The sequence below is a fragment of the Heterodontus francisci genome, chromosome 3 (genome assembly GCF_036365525.1).
Source record: "Heterodontus francisci isolate sHetFra1 chromosome 3, sHetFra1.hap1, whole genome shotgun sequence".
Classification (NCBI taxonomy): Eukaryota; Metazoa; Chordata; class Chondrichthyes; order Heterodontiformes; family Heterodontidae; genus Heterodontus; species Heterodontus francisci.
This window is the reverse complement of record NC_090373.1, coordinates 151492307-151517558: the sequence shown is the minus strand read 5'-3', so window position 1 is coordinate 151517558 and position 25252 is coordinate 151492307. Positions and strand designations below refer to the sequence as shown.

General features: G+C 42.7%; 1 protein-coding gene across 2 annotated transcripts in view; it reads right to left on the bottom strand.

The window, feature by feature from the left end:
* LOC137353107 (glutamate receptor ionotropic, kainate 2) overlaps positions 1–25252 on the bottom strand; it is a 575020-nt gene that overhangs the window by 78949 nt on the left and 470819 nt on the right. For both annotated transcript variants that reach the window (XM_068019103.1, XM_068019112.1), the window contains exon 13: positions 22864–23081. In XM_068019103.1, coding sequence (XP_067875204.1) covers positions 22864–23081 — 218 coding nt within the window. The remainder of the gene's footprint in view (positions 1–22863; positions 23082–25252) is intronic.

Sequence of the window (25252 nt, the reverse complement as noted above, 5' to 3'; positions counted from 1 at the left end):
GGCTGTAATTAAAAACAATGCTGTGTAATTTCATTAATATACGAAATGAGTGCATTCTTGGTGTGCCAGTTCACCAGTCAGAATCCCATCAACCATAGAACCATAGAAAAGTTACTGCACAGAAAGAGGCCATTCAGCCCACCGTGTCTGCACCATCTGAATAAACTAGCCACCCAATCTAATCCCACCTTCCAGCACCTGGTCCGTAGCCTTGCAGGTTACAGCACTTCAGGTACATGTCCAGGTACCTTTTAAATGTGTTGAGGGTTTTTGCTTCCACCAAACTTCCTAGCAATTAATTCCAGACACCCATTGCTTTCTGGGTGAAAAAATCTTTCCTCATGTCCCCTATAATCCTTCTACCAATCATCTTAAATCTGTGCCCCCTGGTAATTGACCTCTCTGCTAAGGGAAACAGGTGCTTCCTGTCTACTCTATCTAGGCCCCTCATAATTTTGTACACCTCAATTAAGTCACCCCTCGGCCTCCTCTGTTCTAAGGAAAACAACCCGAGCCAATCCAATCTTTCCTCATAGCTGCAACTTTCAAGCCCTGGCAACATTCTTGTAAATCTCCTCTGTACTCTCTCCAGAGCATTTATGTCCTTCCTGTAATGCGGTGACCAGAACTGTACGCAATACTCCTGTTCTAGCCTAACCAGCGTTTTATACAGTTCCAGCATTACATCCCTGTTTTAGTATTCCATACCTCAGCCAATAAAGGAACGCATTCCATATGCCTTCTTCACCGCTCTCTCTACCTGTCCTGCCACCTTCAGGGACCTGTGGACATGCACTCCAAAGTCTCCATTTCTTCTACCCTTCTCAATATGCTCCTGTTTATTGTGTATTCATGTTGACAATTCTCCACTGACATGATGACAAAATGCATTGTTTCGCAAAATCAATCAGAAATGTAGTTTTCTAATTTCTTCTGTAAATAACTGCCCACTGGCACTGTTCAGAGAATGAATGTTTCTGGTTGAAGATAAGTACTTCAAGTATTTCAGGACTGAGGGATCTCCTTAACTAGTTTTGGTCGCCTGGATGGGATGGAGAGCAATTATTTGATTTTCTTTCCCCCAATTTGGCCTGCGTTTTTATCTGGTTTATCGCCTCTCCCGGGAGATCACATGATTTTGGGTGAAGTGGAGAATGTATATATGGCAATACACACGATATCGTAATTGTTTGGGACAGGCTGGATGAAGTAAAGGGTCTTTTCCTGTCCAGCATTGTTCATATGTTTGCAACTGTCTGCTGTGCTTCAGCCATTGGAGTTCTGTTTCAAGATCACTATATCAAACTCAAACCAGAACTGCAATCTAAGGCAGTCCATTATTCATTTTTGACCCCACCCGAGGTACATGAAAATATATCTCTGCCTTGCACACTGCACTCAAGTCCATATTAATGGAGCCCAAAAAAGGTGTAAGAGCAGAATGGGGGCAAGATCTCGACTCATCAAATAACTGAACAGGAATGGGTAAGGGTCAATTTAACACATACACCAAACATACCACACTCCACATAAGCTGCATGGATAGTAGCCTCAGCTGCAGACTTAGGGTGAAATTTTATGCTCTCCCCCGCGAGGGGTTTGGATGCAGGGAGAGCATAAAATTGCCTCTGCCAAAATTTAGTCTGGGGCTAGAAGGCCTGTGAACAGCCTTCCCGCCTCGCCACTGATTGAAATCCTGAACTGGGTAATTAACTCCTAATTAAGGCCCTCTTCCTGCTGCAGCCGCAATTATCCGTGCGGCAGGCGGCCGTGCCGCCACACAGGAAGCATGGCACGAAAAACCATGCGGGCTGCTTCCTAGCTGTGGTATGGGGGCGGGTCTCTCATTAAAAGGCACTTAGTGAATGCCACCTCCCTGCCCTTGCTGCCAAGCCCCCTCCCCCACTCCCCTGCAACCCCACACCCCACAAGATCCCTCCCACCCTGACATACCTTGAGCCTGATGCAGCGCCGCTCCTCAGTGTCTGGTGGCTGCGGCTACAGCAGTGGCCATCACCTCCACGATGGCGCTGCAGCTGCCAGCCTTTGATTGGCTGGAGCTCTGCAAAGCCGTGACTTCTGGCGGCAGGGCCCTAAATCGTATGGAAGGTCCGCGCTGTCCAGTTAAGTGTCTGATCAGCACTAAATTCCAGAGGCCTTCCGTACGAGAACAGATGTGGGGATCTCGGTGTCAGTTTCCCCTGATGTCGAAACTCCCACTGCTAGCACAAAATTGCACCTTATACTCATCAGCTTTTCCTGCAAACCAGGATGGCACTAAGGCCAAATCCAGCACAGATGTTCACTCAGCTCCACTCCTGTCTTCTAGGTCCATCCCCAGTGACATGAGATCCACCTGAGCTGCACAGACTGGCACATCTTTCATTGCTAGTGACAAGAAGATATATCCTTCCACTGTGGAAATACCCTAATCATCCGACCACATGCATACAGATAAGGCAGATGTATGTTAATTACAGCATGTACTGTACAGTCAGCGCTTGAGAAAGTATCAAGCAGCTTAAATTGCTGAAGACCAATACAAGTTCCCACTCACAAACACCACAACAACTCCCTGCAGAAAAAGGATATCAGTGAGTGCATACAACACTAGTAGGTTGCAGCTGTAAAGAAAAATGGACTCAATTAGTATGTACCATCAACAAGATGCAGTGCAACAATGCACCTAGGCTCCTTAAACAACACCTTCCAAACCCGCGACCTCTACGACCGAGAAGGACAAGGGCAGCAGATGTATGGGAACACCACACACCATCCTGACTTGGAACTATATCGCCATTCCTTCACTGTTGCTGGATCAAAATCCTGGAACTCCTTTCCTAACAGCACATGGACTGCAGTGGTTCAAGAAGGTAGCTCACCATCACCTTCTCAAGGGCAATTAGGAATGGGCGATAAATGCTGGCCTAGCCAGTGATGCCCACATGCCACAAATGAATAAAAAAAATTTTAGAAACAGTTTCTGGCGCAGGCCCTTGGCACCTATCTTATTCCAATACCAATAGGTCAGATGGCGTACCCGTTCTGATGAAGGGTCACTGACCAGAAACGTTAACTCTGCTTCTCTCTCCACAGATGCTGACAGACCTGCTGAGTATTTCCAGCATTTCTTGTTTTTAGACCAGAGCACCATAGGTGGCTCAGCTGTGCTGGGAGGGAGGAGAAAGGACAAGACAGCAATAGTGATAGGGGATTCTGCAGTTAGGGGAACAGACAGGCGTTTCTGTGGTCACAAACGTGATTACAGGATGGTATGTTGCCTCCCTGGTGCAAGGGTCATGGGTATCACCGAGCGGCTACAGAGCATTCTGGAGGGTGAGGGTGCACAGCCAGAGGTCGTGGTCCACATTGGTACCAACGATATAGGAAGAAACAGGGATGAGGTCCTGCAGGCTGAGTTTAGGGAGTTAGGAACAAGATTAGTAAGCAGGAGCCCAAAGGTAGTAATGTCTGGATTACTTCCAAGACCACGTGCTAATGAGTATAGAAATAGGAAAATACACCAGATGAATGCATGGCTGGAGAGATGGTGCTGGAGGGAGAGCTTCAGATTTCTGGGGCATTGGGAAAGGTGGGACTTGTACTCGCCAGAAGGTCCACACCTGAACAGGACTGGGACAAATATCCTTGCAGAAAGGTTTGCTAGTGCTGTTGGAGATAGTTTAAATTAGTTTGGCAGGAGGATAGGAATCTGAGCGCAGTCTTAGACAGGACAATTTCAGGGCAGGGAACAGGAGGCAGAAAATTAGCGAGTGACTCTGAAAGACAGAAGAAGCAAAGGTTAAAAAGTGTGCAGCACAGGAATTTGGCAGTGTTAAAGGATATTTATTTAAACTTGGCTGAAAGAGGGGCAAGAATTGCAGCTCAACATCCCTGGATAAAGAGTTTTCAGGCGGGATAGAAAGAGACATAAAAAAGGATGGAGAGTAGCATTATTAGTTAAGGAATCAATAACAGCTTTGAAGAGGGATGATATACTAAATGAATCATCAAATGAGGCCATATGGGTGGAGCTCAGAAATAAAAAAGGGGCAGCCACATTACTAGGAGTGTACTCTAGCCCCCCAAATAGTGAGAGGGAGATAGAAGAACAAATATGTAGGCAAAATTCTGAGTGCAAAAACTGTAGGACAATAATGGTTGGGGGTTTCAACTACCCCAATATCAACTGGGATACAAACAGTGTGAAGGGCACAGAGGATACATAATTCTTGAACTGCGTTCAAGGGAACTTTTTAGCAAGCACGTAACAAGCCCAACAAGAGGGGGCGTAATTCTAGATTTAGTCTTCGGTAATGAAGCCGGGCAAGTGTATGAAGTAACAGTGGGTGATCGTTTTGGAGATAGCGACCATAATACAGTTAGTTTTAGCATAATCATGGAAAAGGACAAAGATAAAACAGGGGTAAAAGTTCTAAATTGGGGGAAAGCAAATTTTAAGAAACAGAGAGGTGACCTGGTGAAAGTGGACTGGATACAGCTACTTGAAGGAAAATTAGTGGCAAACCAGTGGGAGGCATTCAAAAGCGAGATACTACAGGCATAGTGTAAACATTTCCTCACAAAGATAAAGGTGGTACTGCCAAATCTAGAGCCCCCTGGTTATCTAGAAACTTACAGGGTAAGTTAAAGCAGAAAAAGAAAGCTTATGAGGATCACAAAAATCTTAAATAATTGAGCAAGCCTGGAGGAGTATAGAAAATGTAGGGGTGAAGTAAAAGAGGAAATTAGAAAATCAAAGAGAGGACATGAAAAGTTATTGGCAGGTAAAATCAAGGAAAACCACAAGATGTTTTATCAGTACATTAAGAGCAAGAGGATAACTAAGGAAAGGGTATGGCCTATCAGAGATGTACAAGGGAACTTATGCGCGGATGCAGAAGATGTGGGCAGGGTTCTTAATAAGTTTTTTTGTCCCCGTCTTCACAAAGGAGAGGGTTGATGCAGACATTGTAGTTAAAGAGGAGGAGTGTGAAATATTAGATACGATAAGCATAATGAGAGAGGAAGTACGAGAGGGTCTAACATCCTTGAAAGTGGATAAACCACCTGGGCAGGATGGATTGCATCCCAGGTTGTTAAAGGAAGTCAGGGAGGAATTAGCGGATGCAGTGAGGATCATCTTCAAATCCTCACTGGATACAGGAGAGGTACCATACGATTGGAGGTCTGCGAACGTTGTACCATTGTTTAAAAAGGGTGTGAGGGATAGGCCAAATAATTATAGGCTGGTCAGTCTGACCTTGGTGATGGGTAAATTGTTATAATTAATTCTGAGGTACAGGATAAACTGTCACTTAGAAAGGCACAGATTAATCAGGGATAGTCAGCATGGATTTGGTAGGGGAAGGTCATGTCTTACTAACCTAATTGAGTTTTTTGAGGAAGTAACAAGGAGGATTGATGGGGGTAATGCAGTGGATGTGGTCTACATGGATTTTAGTAAGGCATTTGACAAGGTCCCGCATGGCAGACTTGTCAGTAAAATGAAAGTCCATGGGAAACAGGAGAATATGGCAAGCTGGATCCAGAATTGGCTCAGGGACAGGAAACACAGGGTAGTAGTCGACGGATATTTTTGCCAATGGAAAGCGGTTTCCAGTGGCATTCCACTGGGCTCAGTGTTGGGTCCCTTGCTGTTTCTGGTAAATATTAATGATTTGGACTTAAATGTGGGAGGCATGATTGGGGAATTTGCTGATGACACAAAAATTGGCCGTGTAGTTAATAATGAAGAGGATAGCCGTAGACTCCAGAATGATATCCAAGGTTCAGTTGAGTGGGTGGAAAAGTGGCAAATGGAATTCAATCCAGAGAAGTGTGAGGTAATGCATTTGGGGAGGGCAAATAAAGTAAGGGAATACATAATAAACAGGATATTGAGAGGGGTCAAAGAAGTGAGAGACCTTGGAGTGCATGTCCACAGGTCCCTGAAGGTGGCAGGACATGTAGATAAAGTGGTGAAGGAAGCATATGGAATGCTTTCCCTTATTGGCTGAGGTATACAATACAAAAGCAGGGATGTAATGCTAGAACTGTATAAAACAGTGGTTAGGCCACAGCCGGAGTATTGCGTACAGTTCTGGTCACCACATTACAGGAAGGACATAATTGCTCTGCAGAGAGTACAGAGGAGATTTACAAGAATGTTGCCAGGGCTTGAAAGTTGCAGCTATGAGAAAAGATTGGATCAGTTAGGGTCATTTTCCTTAGAACAGACGAGGCTGAAGGGTGACTTAATTGAGGTGTACAAAATTATGAGGGGCCTAGATAGAGTAGACAGGAAGGACCTGTTTCCCCTAGCAGAGAGGTCAATTACCAGGGGGCATAGATTTAAGGTGATTGGTAGAAGGATTATAGGGGACATGAGGAAAAACATTTTCACCCAGAGGGTGGTGGGTGTCTGGAATTCACTGCCCGGATCGGTGGTGGAGGCAGAAACCCTCAATTCTTTTAAAAGGTACCTGGACTTTCACCTGAAGTGCTGTAACCTGCAAGGCTGTGGATCAGGTGCTGGAAGATGGGATTAGATTGGGCAGCTAGTTTTTTTGGCCACACAGACACGACAGACTGAATGGCCTCCTTCTGTGCCGTAACTTTCATTTTCTTTAGAGATACAGCACTGAAACAGGCCCTTCGGCCCACCAAGTCTGTGCTGACCAAGAACCACCCATTTATACTAACCCTACAATAATCCCATATTCTCTACCACCTACCTACACTAGGGGCAATTTACTATGGCCAATTTACCTATCACCTGCAAGTCTTTGGCAGTGGGAGGAAACCAGAGCACCCGGCGAAAACCCACGTGGTCACAAGGAAAACTTGCAAACTCTGCACAGGCAGTACCCAGAATTCAACCCGGGTCCCTGCAACTGTGAGGCTAACCACTGCGCCACTGTGCCGCCCTATGGTTCTATGCTGGAAATCTGAAATAAAAACACAAAACGCTGGAAATACTCAGTGGGTCAGGCAGCATCTGTGAGGCGAGAAACAGAGTTAATGCTTCAGGTCGATGAAAACCTTTCAAAAGAAGTGAAAAAGTTAGAGAGGTAACAGGTTTTAAGAAAGTACAGAGACAAGGAAAGGTGGAGGGTAGGAAAGATCAAAAAGGAAGGTGAATAATAAGGTGGAAGGCAGAAGATATTAAATAACAAAAGAGATGAAGGTGCAACCCAAAACGCGATGGTAACGGGACAAGTTAAAAAAAAAAGATGTGTTTAGAGGAGATGTAAATGGGAATAGCAGAATCATAACCAACAGCTGCGGTCTGAAAAAAATCTGAGGTTGTCGAACTGAATGTTGAGCCCATTTGGCTGTAAAGTGTCTTGTGCAGTTTGGCAACCCTGGTCAACAATGAGGTAAAAGATAATATCAAGCTAAATGTAAAGACTGGCACAAATGCAAGGAAAAGTAGAAATCCAGTTGACTGAGAAAGATATAAAAAGCAACAACAAGATGAAAAGAACTAATAAAAGGTACAAAAATGGAATATGAAGAAAACTTGCAAGGGGTATCAAAGATAACGACAAATATTTATATGAATATATTCAGAGAAAGAGATTGGTAATGGGAATGTGCGCCTATTAAAGTCAAAGGCAAGACTATAAAGGACAAAACAAAATAGTAGACTTATTATAGTATTGCTTTGTATCTGTTTTCACAGTGGAGAAAGAGGACGTTGCCAGGGCTTAAGGGTTAAACTATGAAGGAAGTTTGCATAAACTTGGTTTGTATTTCCTTGAGTTTAGAAGGTTGAAAGGTGATCTGATTGTGGTGTTTAAAGGGATCTGATATCGTCAATACACAGAAACTATTTCCTCTGGTGTGGGCATAATCGTCATACTGAGCTAATCCATTTAGGTGTGAAATGAGGAAGCACTTGTTCACATAAAGCAGAGTGAAAATCTGGTCTGATCTCCCCAAAAGGCTGTGAATGTTGTGGCAACTGAAATTTTCTGGACTGAAAAAAAACTTATTAGGTAAGGGTATCAAGGGTTATGGAGCAAAGTTGAGTGAATGGGGCTGAGGAACAGATCATGCATGATCTAATGCAATGACAGAATCAGATTGAGGGGCTGAATGATTTACTCCTGTTCCTATGTACTTAATCCAAAACTAATCCCATTGCCCTGCTCTCTCTCTCAATATATATATATATATATATAGACCAGTACCCTACACTGTGTAAATATTTATCTGATTTTGCCTTAAAAGATCTAATGTTCTGAGCCTCAACTGTTGCCTGTGGCAAGGCATTGCATATTCCAACAACCTTTTGTATGAATAAACGTCTCCTCCTTCTTCTTAAAATGCATTTAATTTTACATTTGTTTCAATTTCTTTGGCTCCCATTGTTTACCTCAGCTCTAACCCTAATCCCAGAAAAGTTTAAAAAAAAAATTCCCAGCCCATAACTGAGGGAAGTGCTGCTGGCACCCAGTTACGGGTCACACTCCCGAGCACTGATTTCCCAGCCAGAGGAAATAATGTCCCTATTTCTAGCGAGTGGTTAGGATCCGGAATGCACTGCCTGAGAGTGTGGTGGATTCAATCATGGCTTTCAAAAGGGAATTGGATAATTATCTGAAGGGAAACATTTGCAGGGCTACAGGGAAAAGGCAGGGGAGTGGGACGAGCTAAGTTGCTTTCGCAGAGATCTGGCATGGTCACAAGGGGCCAAGTGGCCTCCTTCTTTACTATTACCATTCTATGATTTCCACGATAATCCAGGAGAATCTACACTCCCTATGGTTTAATGTCCTTTCTACAATTGGGCTTGCAAAACTGCACACAGTACTGCAACTGTGGCATAAATTCAACACTACATCAAAGTGGTGTCAGCCTTGGTTCAGTAGTATTACTCTTATCTGTGACTTGGAACGATGTGGTTCAAGCACTACTCCAATGACCTGAGCATGTAAACAGGCTGAAACTTCAGTGCTGCACTGACTGAGATATTGGTTTTCAAATAAATTGTTAACCTGAGGCTCCAACTTCTTACTCAGTTGGATGTAAAAGATCCGATCGCACTATTCAAAGAAAAGCAGGTGAGTTCTCCTTGCCAACACTTATTTTTCAAAGACAGATTATCTGGTCATTTATCTCATTGCTGTTTGAAAATGTAGTTGTGTTTTTATCATTATTATTCCTTCTCAGGATCTGGACATCACAGGCAAGACCAATAATCATTTATTGCTCATCCCTACCTGCACTGAGAAGCTTCACGATCAATTTTTTTTAATACCATCTTTTTATTTTGTTTTTTAACCGAATTCAAATTCTCAAACAGCAATGATGGGATTGAAACCCATTGGACTAATAGGCCTCTGAATTACTAGCCTAGTTACATAATCAACAATTCAATCATACTTCATTGGTTCCAGGATGCCACAAAAGTCAGTATATAAATGCAAGCTGTTTACAATATTAGCAACAGTCTCTGATGTTTGTCCAGGTTTTGCTTCTTCTGATGGATTATAGGTTGGAGTTGCATGATATTTATTTTCTAATTATTACAGTGAACTGAGTGAAAATGTTGATTCTGAGTAAAAGGTTTGTGCTGTTAATAAGCAGCACGGTCATATAGTGGTTATATTACTGGACTGGTAATCCAGAGAATGTGAGTTCAAATCATACCATGGCCATTTAAGAATTTGAATTCAGTTTAAAAATGCCAGCAAATAAGAAGCTGGTACGAAGTGATCACAAAGACACTGAATTGTCATAGCAATCTAGCTGGTTCACTAATGCCCTTTGGGAAAGGAAACCTATTGTTCATGTCAGTCCAGCCTAAAGCTGACTCCAGTCCCACTCCACCATACACTCGCCTCTTAACTGCCCTCTGAAGTGGTCTAGCATGCAACTCAGTTATATTAAAATGCTACACTGCACTGGTTCAAGAAGGCGGCCCACCAACACCTTCATGAGGCAACTATGAATGGGCACTATATGTAGGCCTTGTCAGCGATGCCCACATCCTAAAAATTAATTTTAAAAGTACATTATTATAATTTAATATGTTTTATTACAGCCTTTATTATTTAAATTTGAATAGCAGTATTGAGAAACCTGACTGTACAACAGCTACCAATTAAGCCCATAATGTTCCACTTCAGGCACAATGGACTTTATCATAATTAAACAATGATGTGCCCAAAACAAAACATTTGCTCGGTAAGCTGTTCCTTTTCAAAGCTTTTCTGCTGGATATTGTAAGACTGAGAGACTATTTGCTGCTGACTTGACCAAATTATCCATCATGCCCTGCGGTCGAGTTGTACTAAAGCTTCAGGGTGATTGCAAAACAAGAAGGTCAGCGAGGACAAACTGTGTAAACATCTACCAGATCCGAGGAAGCAATGGCCTAGAATTGCAAACAAAAGCCTACATCGCAGACCTGGGGCACCTGGAATTTTACTAGGGCTTTGAGGTCAGATTCCAAGAACTGTCATAAAGCAGTGGATATGTTGAATACCCTCACCCCATCAGTTAACTGGATATAAGCCTGAGAACCCAAGTATCTTTGCTGCAGCCAAAGGGAAGTGTGACCTAGTCAGTCACTAAGAAGACTACACCATGAGCATGACTACTTGCAGGTGATTGCAGGTATATTGTCTGCATGTCTGTTTAATGGATAAATAGTTTGTTAAGTTTTGATAATGTAACTTATAACTTAAGTACATTAAGTCTCGACAGCGTAACTTGTAGTTGAAGTAGGTCCAAATAAATGGCTGTGGTTTAATTTTTGTTTGATTCTAGCTGGTTCAGTGGTGTCCTCAGTAAACCTTGGCTGGAATTTACTTTGGGCAGGAGGCCCTTCCCACCGGCCAAAACGTCTGGTGCGAGCCCACCTCGGCCAGGCCTGGGAAGCCACGCCAGGATTTTACACTCCCCAGGCCTTGAATTGGCCTCGGGCGGGACTTCCGTCAGGCGGCAGTTCTCAGTCCCAGCAGCACCTCCGGAAGCAGTGGCCACAGCTGGAACTGCACCCAGCCACAGCAGGATCGTGGACGCCAGCCCGGAAAAAAAGATAAATCTCTGGGGCCTCATCGGGGACAATTGGCCAGGCCCCGGAGAATCTGGGGCAGGGGGGGGGGGGGCGGCGGTTGGGGGTGGGGGGGAGTGTTGTGCAGTGGGGGCAGCTGGCCGTGGGGGAGGACTCTCAGTGGGGCACAGGATGCCCGATCCTGTTTCACTTGGTGGCCTCCTGGAGGGCTTGTGCCACCCGCCCGCCGCTGGTATATTACGAGTGGTGGCGGGAGCAGGCCCTTAAATGACAGTTAATTGGCCACTAGAGAATTGATAATGGGGAACAGGGAAATGGCAGATAATTTAAACCAATATTTTGCATTGGTCTTCACAGTGGAGGGCACTATAAACATCCCACAGATATCAAATAAGCAAGGAGCTAATGGGAGGAAAGATATTGTAACAGTTTCTATCACGAGGGACAAAGTATTTGACAAACTAATGGGACTAAAGGCAGACAAGTCACCAGGACCTGATGGCCTGCATCCAAGGTTTTAAAGGAAGTGGCTGCAGAGATAGTGGAGGCATTGGTCGAAATATTCCAGAACTCACTGGATTCCAGGAGGGTCCCAGTGGATTGGAAAACCACTAATGTGATGCACCTGTTCAAGAAGGGAGAGAGACAAAAAGCAGGAAACTATAGGCCAGTCAGCCTAACATCGGTCATTGGGAAAATGCTAGAGTCCATTATTATGGAAGAAATAGCAGGACATTTAGAAAAGCTTAACGCAATCAAACAGAGTCAACATGGTTTTGTGAAAGGGAAATCATGTTTGACAAATTTGCTGGAGTTCTTTGAGGATATAACAAGCAGAGTTGATAAAGGGGAACCGGTAGATGTAGTGTATTTAGATTTCCAGAAGGCATTTGATAAGGTGCCACATAAAAGATTATTGCAGAAGATAGGAGCTCATGGTATTGGGGGTAATGTATTAGCATGGATTGAGGATTGGTTGACTCACAGAAGGGAGAGAGTCGAGATCAATGGGTCTTTTTCAGGTTGGAAAGAAATAACTAGTGGAGTGCCACAGGGATCAGTCCTTGGGCCTCAATTATTTACTATCTATATTAATGACTTGGAGGAGGGGGCAGAGTGTAATATATCCAAATTTGCTGATGATACAAAATATGTGGGAGGGCATGTTGTGATGAGGACATAAGGAATCTGCAAGGGGATATAGATAGGCTGAGTGAGTGGGCAAAAACTTGGCAGATGGACTTTAATGTAGGAAAGTGTGAGGTCATGCACTTTGGTAGGAAGAATCAAGAGGCAGACTATTTAAATGGAGAGAGACTCCAAAAAAGTGCAGCACAGAGGGATCTGGGTGTTCTTGTGCATGAAATACAAAATGTTAGCATGCAGGTGCAGCATGTAATTAAGAAGGCAAATGGAATTTTGGCCTTTATTGCTAGGGGGTTGGAGTTTAAAAATAGGGAAGTCTTGTTACAACTGTACTGGGTGTTGGTGAGGCCACACCTGGAGTACTGTATACAGATTGGTCCCCATATTTAAGAAAGGATATACTAGCATTGGAGGCAGTTCAAAAAAGATTCACTAGGCTGATTCCTGGGATGAAAGTTGACTTATCAAGAACGGCTAAACAGGTTAGACCTTTATTCATTAGAAGTTAGAAGAATGAGGGGTGATCTTATTGAAAGGTACAAGATTCTGAGGGGGCTTGACAGGGTAGATGTTGAGGGGGAATCTCGAACTAGAGGACATAGTTACAGAATAAGGGGACACTCATTTAAAACTGATGCAAAGGAATTTCTTCTCTCAGAGGGTAGTGAACGTCTGGAATTCTTTACTCCAGACAGTTGTGGAGGCTAGATCACTGAAAGTATTTAAACAGGAGGTAGATATATTTTTGAAATATCGGAGAGTTGAGGGCTATGAGGAGCTGGCACGAAAGAGGAGTTGAGGTCTAGGGCAGATCAGCCATGATCTTATTGAATGGTGGGGCAGGCTTGAGGGGCCGAATGGCCTAATCCTGCTCCCATTTCTTATGTTCTTATGTTTAAGGGCCTTGACTGACCTGGGGTGGGCCAGCCATTTCTCACCGCCGCCACCCCTTGTAAAATTGCGGCCAGTGTGGACAGGCATCAGGAAAGGCTTCCCCAACCCCCTCCTCGCATCCCACTCAATTTTACAACTCCCCACCCACCACCAGCCTGCTCCTGTGGGGGTTGGGTGGGGGGGGGGGGGGTGTGGGCGAGTAAAATTCCAGCCCTTGTGTCTGAACTGAGTAACAAGTATGAGGTACAATATCAAATGTGCTTCATTTCTCTGACCATGGCATGATTTCTTTAGTTTGTTTTAATCCTGAGGGAAACATTATAACATGATTGCCACATAATATAAAACTATTTTGCCTACATATCAACAGTAACCTCACTTCAAAAGTAGCTCATTGGCCATGAAACAGTTTGAGCCACCATGAGGACATTATCAGGCACGACACTAAGTTCTTTCCTATCAAAATAGGAAATTGCATGTTCAGAAATCCAATTGCGAAATAATTTCAGTCAGCTCATTTGTAGTTTATTGTTTGAAGTAGGAAATAAGACAACAATTTTATAATGCGTTTCTTGTGTTGTGATTGGTGGAACTGATATTGGGACTGCAGGCTGCATCATTCTGCCCACCCAGTAGGGTGCAATGAATATAGAAATTACTCACCGTGAAATTTCGGGACAGTTGCTATGTATACAACCTAGGTGAAAGGGCAAGGCCCATAGTGCAAAGTATTAGCAATGATAAAAAAAGTAGAAGAGCAGATAAAGTAAATCAAGAAACGGTGATTAAGTGACACAAAACAAAGGCTGCAGACTGTAGGAGGAAGGAGACAATGGTTGGTCTTGTAGTGTTATGCTGTGTTCTTAAGTCTTCATTAAAGATAGATGCAGGCTTTATATTCAGATTCAACACAAACTCTATTTATTGTCTTACTTGTCTACATCGCATGATTTCAGGTCCAGGTCTTTGTGAGTGCTCTTTGCAAGCCACATGCTGAGTGTGTCTCTCAAAATGATGTCTCCTCCTTATATATGTATGATGATGTCATCAGGTGCATCAGTGGCCTGGTCTCTTAAAGGTACGGTTTCCTAAAGCTGACATCACCATTACACTATACTACGTTACATTATCCCCTTCTTTTAAATGTAAAGTTTCCCCCTTTTCTTTAAAGGTTATCAATTGCTCTCTAGCTACTTAATCATGAAAAATTATATTGAACAAAGCTCTGTTGAACTGAAGTTTGAAAACTTGGAGGGGATAGGTTTCAGGCACATTACCCTCAAAACCAGACTTTTTTCCCACCTGGCTCCCTTCACCATCGATGCATGATGTAGTTTTTAAATTGGACAGGTAATCGATGAGGTCTCATTGATCTTCTCTGTGATCGATCTCGGCTGTGCTTGATTTGGCTGAGCTGCTTCTTGAGTTGTCGCAGGCATGAAGTCATCAAAGTCGTCTTCGTCACTTTCTTCTGGAATTGTTTTAGCATTGACTTTTTCAAGAAGGTTACATTTTTCTTCACAATGCAGTTTCATCTCTTCGTTATAATCATGTTTCCTTTTCTCTGAACTACTACCGTAAGCATTCTTGGGTCAAATGGTGAGCTAATTTTTTTATGTTTTCTCTTGCCGTACCAGCACTTTGTCTCCTTCTTTTATCTCGCTATCTTTTGCATGCCTCCATTGGTCTGCATGCATCTTTACCCTCTGTTTTTTGACTCTTGTCTCTATCCCTCAAGCTTACCGTTGAGTGCATGTAGGGTTGATCAGGCATGAATTGTGGCAGTTGCAGTATAATGTAACATAGGGTTGTTACTTGGCAGAATATGTAAATAGTCTGTGAGTGTCATCACAGAAAGTGATGTAACAGAACTTGTACAGAAGCTCATGTAGAGTGAAAGTGGAAGCTATAGATGTCAGACTGTTCCTGTAACCGTCAATCTCTCAGATATTGTGTTATAAGTCTTACTAGCATCAGAACATTACATGGTGGCAATGGTAAACTGAAGAAAAAATGGAAAAATCACTGTCCTTAACGGAGAACTTTGAGAAAATAGCTGGACATAACCAAGCAGAGGTGTGGCCAAAATGGGTCCAAAGATTTACTGGTGCTGCATCAGTTCTTGTGCCAAATCCAGACAAGGAGCAAGTTAGTATGTTATTATATTGCATGGGGGAGTGTGCGAACGACATCCTCATAACACAGGACATAGACAAAGAAAAATCTACGTATGAGGAGATCATTGAGGCTCTGGAGTCTTACTTTAATGTAAGAAAATACATAATTGTCGAGTGCCAAATTCAATAAACGGTCTCAGCAGAGAGGAGAAAATATTGCTTCATTTAATAATAACTTACATAAGCTTGCTGAAGATTGCAAATACGGCAGTTTGCAGGAAGAGTTAATTAGAGACAGGATCGTGGTTGAACTGGCAGATGACACTCTCTCAGGTCATTTGCGGTCGAGGGATAATCTTACATTAAGCAAGGCGAATCAGTTAAGCAGGCAAGCAGAGGTTAGAAATGTAACTGTGTTGTCATTTGAGGGGACAGGGAGAGTCCAATCTCGAAAGTAGCAGACTCCATTGAATACTTAAAGAAAGCGAAGTCGAAAAATGACGGTCAAAGACAGGAAAGGTGGGAAGAGCATCTAGAGGCAGCAACATCTCACGACAGTAGGTGTGGCTGAGAGAGGCACCAAAGGGAAAATTGCCCAGCCTGAGAAGTAGACTGTTTCATATGTAAAAAGAGGGGGTACCTCCAATTGGTATGCCGCAGCGAGAAACCAGGGCTGCAAAATATAAAAAGCTAATTCAAAGAAAATAAAAAGGTTAATGAAGTACAGGATGTACAATGTGTTGAATTACCATTTCTAGGAGAAATCCACAGAGCAAGTGAAGATTCCTGGACAGCAGAAATTCTTGTCGGAGGCTATCAGACAAAATTCAAACTGGAGACTGCAGCAGCAGTTTCAGTACTGGCAGACAGAACTGCAGCTGAAGATAAGCATTAGACCTACAGGTAAAAAAACAGTTTGGGCCTGGAGGCATTGAACTGAAGGTAATAGGAGAGTTAAAAATGATTCTGAAAAAAGAAATTCCTGAGATATTATATATTATCAAGAATCAGAATTGCTCACTCCTAAGCAAAAAAGCTTGCAGAGTTGAAGAGCTTAAAGGTATAGAGGAACAGTTAAAGAATGTCAGGCTGAATCCCTAAAATTATTTAAAGGATTGGGAAAACTAAAAACAACATACCATATCATTTTTAGAAAGGCTGCAGAACCATTGGGCTGGATTCTATAGAGCCCTCAACATTGGGATCTGTGATGGGTGGGGGAGGGGGGGATGCCTGAAGATGGCCCTACGTGAGAGCCGCCACGGACGTCGATGTCGACAGGGCCCGGCCCGATATTGCTGGTGGCCGCTCGGCAATGGGACTGCAATTTAAATATTTAAATAAATTAATGTACCTGCATCCATCACCTCCTGACGTCCCGCCGCGATCTTCACCCCGGCAGCCGGCACTGCCACGCCTTCAGATCCCTGTCTGGGGAAATGAGGTGCAACACTGGTGGGGAGTGGGGAGGAGGTAAGTTTCTCAGTACGGGAGGGAGAGGACGGGGACAAATTAATGTCATGGGCATAGGGGATGGTGGGAAGGGTTATGTAGGTTGTGCAGTTGGTGGGGGGAGGTCAGACTGTAAAGGTAAGTGTTTTTGGAGGGGAAAGGGCAAATAATTTATGTAATTGTTATAGCGGGTGGGAGAGGGGCAAAAGAGAGGGATTTTTTTTTAATGCGATTTGACTTTAAATATTTAAATTTGCCGGTAGTGCTCACAGCCCTTTAAAAAATGGCTTTAATGCCTGCACACAGGCAGCTGACGCTATTGCCAGGGACAGACTGCCTGCCCCCTCCACGCGATCGGGGTGGGCGGCCCACCTCGGCTATTTAAATGAGCCGCCGTGCTTGGAATCATGGCGGATCTTTGGCGTGCGGGCCACCATATTTTTTAGTATTCAGCCCATTGTGTTTATATACACCAAGAAAAGTTCCATACCCACTCCTAGAGAAAGTTAAGGAAGAAATTGAGTTAATGACCAAACAGGGAGTCATTTCACCTGTTACAAAGCCTACGGGATACTATTCAGGTATGGGTCTAGTGAAGAAACCAAATGGATCCATTCAACTATGTGTCGATCTTACGCAATTAAACAAGGCAGCAGAGAGAGAAATACATCCAATGGCATCAGTGGATGACAGTCGGGCGAAGCAAGGGTAAAGTACGATTTGCACAAAACTAGATGCTAACAGCGGGTTTTGGCAAGTACCTTTAGATGAAGGATCTAAATTGTTGATGACTTTTATGCCACCATTTGGAAGATTCTGTTTTAACAGATTACCTTTCGGAATAACAACAGCACCAGAAATTTTCCAAAGAATGGTGGCCAGAATCCTGGAAGGATTAGATGGGATCATCTGCCATGTGGACAACGTGTGGGTCCATGGTGCAAGTCAGCAGGAATATGATGCGAGAGTGTTGCAGAGATTTCAGGAAGCGGGTTTAATGTTGAATGAGAAGTGTGTCTTTTCACAACAAACAGTGAGATTTCTAGGTCATATTATTGACGAATCAGGCATCAGAGCAGACCCTCAAAAGATGAATGTCATCAAAGACTTTCCTGAGCCTAAAAATATCACGGAGTTGCAAAGGTTCATGGGCATGGTCAATCAGGTGGGAAAGTTTCTACTGCATCTAGCTATGATAAATGAACCACTATGACAATTTTTAAAGAATGACAAGGCCTGGTGCTCCAGCAAAGTCCAACAAGAATCTTTGGAAAAAATCAAGCAGAAACTACTTTCTTCAGAAGTATTAGCATATTATGGCCCAAAGTTACCAAACATTATAGCAGCAGATGCATCAGCAACAGGGCTAGGTGCAGTCTTGTCTATGGTACAAAGTGATGTGAGTTGCAGACATGCAGATGTTTTGCATTTTGTTCATTAACAGAAACCGATCAAAGATATGCAATCATAGAAAAGGAAGCATTGACAGCAGCTTGGGCATGTGAGAAATTCTCTATGTACTAGGTCTTCAATTTAAGATTGAAACAGATCACAACCGTTAGTCACTCTGTAAATACAAAAGAATTAGCAAAGTTACCTCCAAAAGTGCAGAGGTTTCGATTGAGATTAATGAGACTCAAGGCTAAAACCGAATATGTTTCTGGGAAACAGCAAATAACAGCGGATGCGCTATCACACATTGACATCAGCAAGACCTGAAGAAGGTGACCTTCTATCTTTTGAGGAATTAGAAGTGTTTGCTTTAACAACTACAGAATATTTACTTGTTACAAATCAGAAGTTGAGCGAAATCAGGAAAAGGTTCAAAAAAAGATGAAGTATGTGTAGCAATTCAAGAATATTGTTTGTAGGGGTGGCCAGCATACATGTCACACGACCCAGTGTTAAGGCAATATTATGAGCAACAAGAATATTTGAGTATCATCAATAATTTGTTGATACTTGATGAGAGATTAGTTATCCCCAGGATACTAAGATTAGAGATCTTGGAAAGATTACACCAAGGGCATTTAGGAATAACAAAGTGCAGAGCCAAGGCAACAGAGTGAGTTTCGTGGCCTGGTATATCGAAAGAACTTGACGAGATGATATTGAGGTGTATCATGCTATCAATCATCATGAGATGAAGGGGCCACTCATGTCATCATCTTTTCCATCTGGACCATGGGAATGTCTAGTTTTGGATATTTTCGAGCATAAGAATAAGATGTTCTTAATCGTTGTTGATTACTATTCGAGGTGGTTCGAAGTAAAGCAACTATTTGCTATGCATGGGATCGCAGATATGGTGATATCCAACAATGGACCACATTTCGCGAATGAATGCTTCAAAGAGTTCACCGAAGCATATTGCTTTACTCACATCACTAGTTTGCCGAAATATCCTCAGGCAAGTGGCGAAGCAGAGAAAGGTGCAAGGGCAGTGAAATCTTTATTCAAGAAGAATGAAAATTTTCAATCAGCACTTTTAAGCTATAGAGGAACACCACTTCAGAATGGTTTAGCCCCATGCAAATTGTTGATGGGACAAAGGTTGAAAACACAACTTCCTATACTTCCAAAAGTGCTTAAATCACAAGTGAGTGCAGAAGACCTGAAAAAAGTGAGGGAGAAAGAGGATAGAGAAAGATCTATTCAATCCAAGAATTATGACAGACATCACAGAACCAAAAACCTGACAGACATACAACTGTAAAAGCAGTTTGGGTTAGAGATGAGAGAAGATATGGAGAAGTAATAGAACAATCACCATATCCACGATCATACATTGTCCAAACTGACCAAGGGATGATAAGAAGAAACAGAAGGTCATTGGTGATGATAGCAAAGAAGCAGCAAATACAGGAGGAACAGTCATCTCAAGAAGTTGATGAGCCCACAGCGTTGCAATCAGCCATCAATCCAGAGGACAACCCAACTGAAGAACTTGAGTCATCAAATAGTTCAACTGAAGTACAAAAGAATGAGAAGGAAGAACTAAAAGAGTCAAAACCCCAGACATCTTCCACAGAAAGAAGAGAAGTCAGAAACTTGGGGGGAGATGTAGTATAATGTAATATATGGTTGTTACTAGGCAAAATATGTAAATAGTCTGTGAGTGTCATTACAGGAAGTGATGTAACAGAACATATCTGAACCTCGTGTAGAGTGAACATGGAAGCTGTAGATGTCAGACGTAAATAAACTCCTGTTCCTGTAACCATCTATCTCTCTGTTGTATGCCTTACTAGCATCAGAATATTGCAGCAGTGGATAATTCATCAAGATGTCTTCTTTGATCAGTTATTTCTGTTCTCTGATGATGTTGATCGTGATCAGCTTCAATTTGCTGGCAGTTTCAAAACTTAGCAGATTTCCCTTGCTTAGACTACAACATGGAACTCAGTCTGACATATGGACCCATGGGAGCATTTGAGAGTAACTTGGATGATGTCTGGGACTGGTAGGGGTATCTGATCCATGGAAGATTTTAGATATCAGCTTGTTCAATTGCAGTTTCTGTTTTCTCTGTAACCCATGGAATGTCGGGGCATCCATGATGTTGATCTTTGCTATTGAGTCAATTCTTGCAGAGATTGTCAAATTGCCAGTGAACACATCATCTATGGGCAGGGGTCGGTACTTGTGGTTGTGAGCAACAAAAATCTTCTCTCGTGCTGCAAATACGTTATCTTCCTTCTGGCATTCATCTATTAATGTTTTGTGCAGGCTTTGATCAGCATACTCTTGTGAAATGTCCCATTTTTTCACAGGTGTTACACTTCCTTCCTCTAGCAGGACAAATTTTGTAGTGTGGATTTGCAACACCGCAATGATTGCATGTTCGAACGTGATATGATTGTGACCTCTGTCTTGGTCTTCCTTGATGTGCCTCAGACCTTTTTCTGGGTTTCCTCTGTGCCCTTGTGTCTAGTGTGTTTCTCTGGTCAAACCTTCCTCTTATGGCATTCACAGATTCTGTCGATGATCCTGACCTGACCTGAGGAGATTCGCGTCTTATGTTGCCTCTTTCCCTTCCAAGACTTTGGCTTGTCTTTCGCTGGCTTCCAGTGTGCTGCCAATATTGCATAGCCTTTGAAGGTTTAACGATTTGCCCTCTCTAAAAACTTGCCATCTTAGTCTTGATGATTGGCAGATCACAATAATCTGGCAGATGATTTCTTTGTCGACATCTGTAAGATTACAGTTCTCAGTTCTGGTTCATACTTCTGGGTCTCATCAAGGGTCTTGCATTTATCTTGTTTTGCTTACCTGAATACATACATTTCACAGTGAAGATTTTCCCACAGTTGAAAAATAACTTGTTCGAGCATTCTTCACTACATCATAATCATCATTTCAGTGTTTATGTGTCGACCTTTGGTCCAGCATAGTGTAGGAATAATGCTCTCTTTCTGCAGGAAGTATTGCTATCAACTGCCATTATTAGGCGTTCAAATCTTGCTAACTATTTGTTCCAGTGTGGCCTTGGGTTGCATCCATCTCTGTAAAGGCTGGAAAGACTGGCAATCATTGTGCACACATGCCGATTATTTTTTGCTTAAATCTGGAATTGTCGATGCAAGTCTTCTGTATGTTCCTGGGTTGAATGTGTGGTTTCTTTTTTTTAATCCTCCAGAAATTACATTGTGCTGTGTTCTTATGTCTTCATTCAAGATAGAAGCAGCCTTTATATTCAGATTCAACACAAACACCATTGTCTCACTTTTCTACATTTCATGATCTCAGATCCAGGTCTTTTCCTCATTGCTGTGTGTATGATCTCTGTCCTCACTCCAACTGAGATCAGGCTGTTTCAGCAGGTATCTTTTTCCAGACCTGGAGGCTAGCCACGCTGCCCAATGTTGTGGTGATCTTGGAACCTGTGGGCTGTCTTCAGATATTGGTTTACCACCCGTAGTTTATCAGCCCCATGTTAATGAGGGTTGGTCGCACCAAATGGGACCAGGCATCCCACCAGCACTGTTGGATAGCTAGATGGTGCATCTGCCAGCTAATCATCCGAAAACTGCATGGAAGGAAAATCTACCCCACAATTTCCCAATTTGCCATCTAAAATTTGATAGGAAAATGCCATTTGGTTGCATTTACAGATGGCAGACAACCAATGTGGCGTACTTCTGGAAGATTTCCCTGTTCAGTAGATCCAACCCTCTTTCTCTCCTGACAGGGAGCCACATGTGAAGGGAGCATTGGTCACAGAATTAGCATTACAGCTTTGTAGCCCTATCTCTGATTTGCACCAACTTTTGAGTGTAGCCAATTTGCCCGTCCATGCACTTCCACTTTCTATTTCATGAATATCTAGAAAAGTTGATTGATAAATTTTGAAACAATCATTCCAAAATAATATCCAAACACCAGAAAGTGCTCTTAATTTATCTTTTTTTGTTCGGAAAACAAAGTGTAAATTATTGTGATTCAGAAACAAATGAAACTAATTGTCATACCACAAAACTATGCTTGAATATATTGGAATATTAAATGTTTTGTCCCACAGTTACAGACAGATTCTGATTCATTAACCAATGTATACTGAATATTATTTATCAATTTCGTCTTTTAATAAATGGATCACAGAGACACTTAGCTTACCTAAAGGTTTTCTTTTGTGATAATCAATAAATACGAATTAAGGAATACTACATACATAGGACAGATGGTAATGTAGCGGTAATGTAACTAGACTAACAATCTAGAAGTCCAGGCTAATGCCCTGGGGACAATGGTTCAAATCCCACCACAGCAACTGGTGGAATTTAAATTCTATTAATTAATAAATTCAGTTAATTAATAAAAATCTGGAATTGAAAGTTGGTCTCAGTAATAGTGCCATGAAACTATCATCGATTGCCATAAAAACCCATCTGGTTCACTAATGTCGTTTATGGAAAGAAATCTGCTGTCTTTACCTTCTTGTTCCGAAGAAGGGTCACTGACCCGAAACGTTAACTCTGCTTCTCTTTCCACAGATGCTGCCAGGCCTGCTGAGTGATTCCAGCATTTCTTGTTTCTGTTGCTGTCTTTACCTGGTCTGGCCTACATGTGTCTCCAGACCCACAGCAATGTGGTTGATTCTTAACTGCCCTCTGAAATGGCCGAGCAAGCCACTCACTTCAAGCGCAATTAGTGATGGGCAACAAATGCTGGCCTTGCCAGTGATGCCCACATCCCATGAAAGAATAAAGAAAAACAAGAACTTACCTTAAAGAAAGTTACAGTGGCTCCATCTCCAACTGCTCCATACTCTATCTTGGTTTGCTTCGCCAAGTCATCAGCTGAATCTATGGGAGACTCCATGCGCTCCACTGTCAGAAAAGCAGCCAAGTTAGCAGTGTATGACGAAATGATGATCAGCGTGAAGAACCACCAAATGCCGCCCACAATCCTGGTAGAAAGGGCCTTGGGCATTAGTTCGGAACCTGACAAGAGTGGTGGGAGAGGAAACAAGAGTGATGGCATTAAAGAGCACTGGGTAGCATAAGTGCCAGGTCGTGGTCTGAATCACCAGATTTAAGTACACAGAGTGCGTAGGAAGAATCACTGAGCTTTCAGAACAGGTAGTCCTCTTTTTATATATAGTCAGGGGTTCAATTATATGGTTCTGAAGTACCCAAGGACTGAAAATTGTGAAATGATAACCAATGGTGAGGCTGTACATCTTAACTGGTGCCATATTTATGTCTTGATAAGTATTTTCATACTTTTTCTCAAGGAGATATGATTGCTCGTATCGGAGCAATTCAAATTAAAATTACTTCTTTTAAGCTAAGAAATTGAACTTGTTTTCCAATTTTTGCATCTACTATCAACATCACGTCCTCTCAGCCAGGTCCATGTCAACTAGTAAAGTCTCCTCTGCTCTGATCATTTATGTGCTTGGATTCCTTTTTCATAGTGGTACAGCATTTCTATTTTCTGTGCCGCCTATCCTCGTGGCACAGAATGAAATTGGCAATTTAGTATCAATTAACATCCTAGTGGTGATAGCTTGGCATTGTGAATTTATACCCACCAGGAAATTGGTTGAGACTGCCAAAGCTCATTTCACTTCAAGATCTATGTAGGGGTTTGGCATAAAGAAAAGGTTTTCATCCCATCAGTGTGCTAACCCAGTTCCTGGCAGATGTCTCATTTTGAGTTTTTGATGCTAACAAATTGGCTCACAAATAAAGATTGGCCACTTAGACAAGATATTGGACTGTGACCACTGCAAGTAGAACAATTTCATCATGCCTTGTGCAGAAGACAACACTGCAATGTGTACACCAGACAGATGCAGCGGCAACTATACAACTCAAATGAAAAGGATTTTCACACGATAATAAATAAAGGCTATGTCAGCAGTAGGGATATATGATAAATATTTCCACAAATAAGACTGACCATATAACTCATGAATGATTTAGTCACAAGCTCACTAAAACCCAGAGCTTGCAACTGAATTTTTAAAAAATTGTACTTTTATTTAGATGTTATTTTTCACCCAAAACAATCAATTGAAATTTTAGTGGAGTCGCTTTGTCATTGTGGTGTCATGCCAGTGGTTCTTCTCTATGAAAATGTTAGTGACAAACCTCTTCATTGTTTCTAACAAGTACAAATGAGTGACTATAGCAGAGAGAAGTATGAGTGCCCTGTATGTTGGAATTGACAATAAGGAATTTGATTGATGGACTCATACTCAACTCAACCTGCCTGCCTGTCCTTATATCCCAACAACAGGACACTCATGCATTTGTAATAACCTTAGTTGAACCCCTGAGTATCACATATGCGTTATATATTCAATTAAAATATATTCAATTTATTCAATACTGATTGGATGGAGTTGACTGTTCATGATTTCATACCAACAGTCACAGGTGTGCATTATGCTAAAAGCTTATTAAGATAAACAATAATTAATCCTTGAATAAATACAATTTTGAGTTGTCTTCTCTATCAACCATTTATGTTACAATATGGTTAACTGGGTCCGTAAGAGACTAGCAATGATGTGTTTACATATTCAGTGCTCCCTCGCAGAGTTTCAAATGTTTGTGGGTTTATACTGGAATTTGGGTGCACGTTCAATTTATAGGCCCAATGTTTACTGCCCATTTATGTTAATAGAAGGAAAAACCTGCCGGACCCGGTGATCTTCAAATACCAATAGGCAATTTATAGGCTGGAATTTTACGCCACCCCAGCAAGCCGGATGGTGTTGGGGGTGGGGGGGGGGGGTGGTGGCATAAAATTGAGCGGGAGGACTTCCCAACCCGCTCCTGCCTCCGCCCCACTTTACATGGGCCGGGGGGTGGGGGGGTGGGCCACCCGCCTCAGGCCAATCAAGGCCCTTAAATGGCCACTTAAGGGCCTTCGCCCGTCTCTACGGGGATTTTACCCAAGGCAAGCGGGCGTCTGGGAGACTTGAAAGGCCGCCCAGTGAAAGCTGGTGGCTTCTCAGCGCCCGGGGGTGGGCCCTGACTAACGGGCACAGGGTGCCCGATTGAGGGCCTCCCCCATTTCCCCAACCACCCCCAGGACCTGAGATGCCCACCCCCTTGCCCCCTTCCCCCCACACAACCACCCTTGCCTCAATGGGACGCAA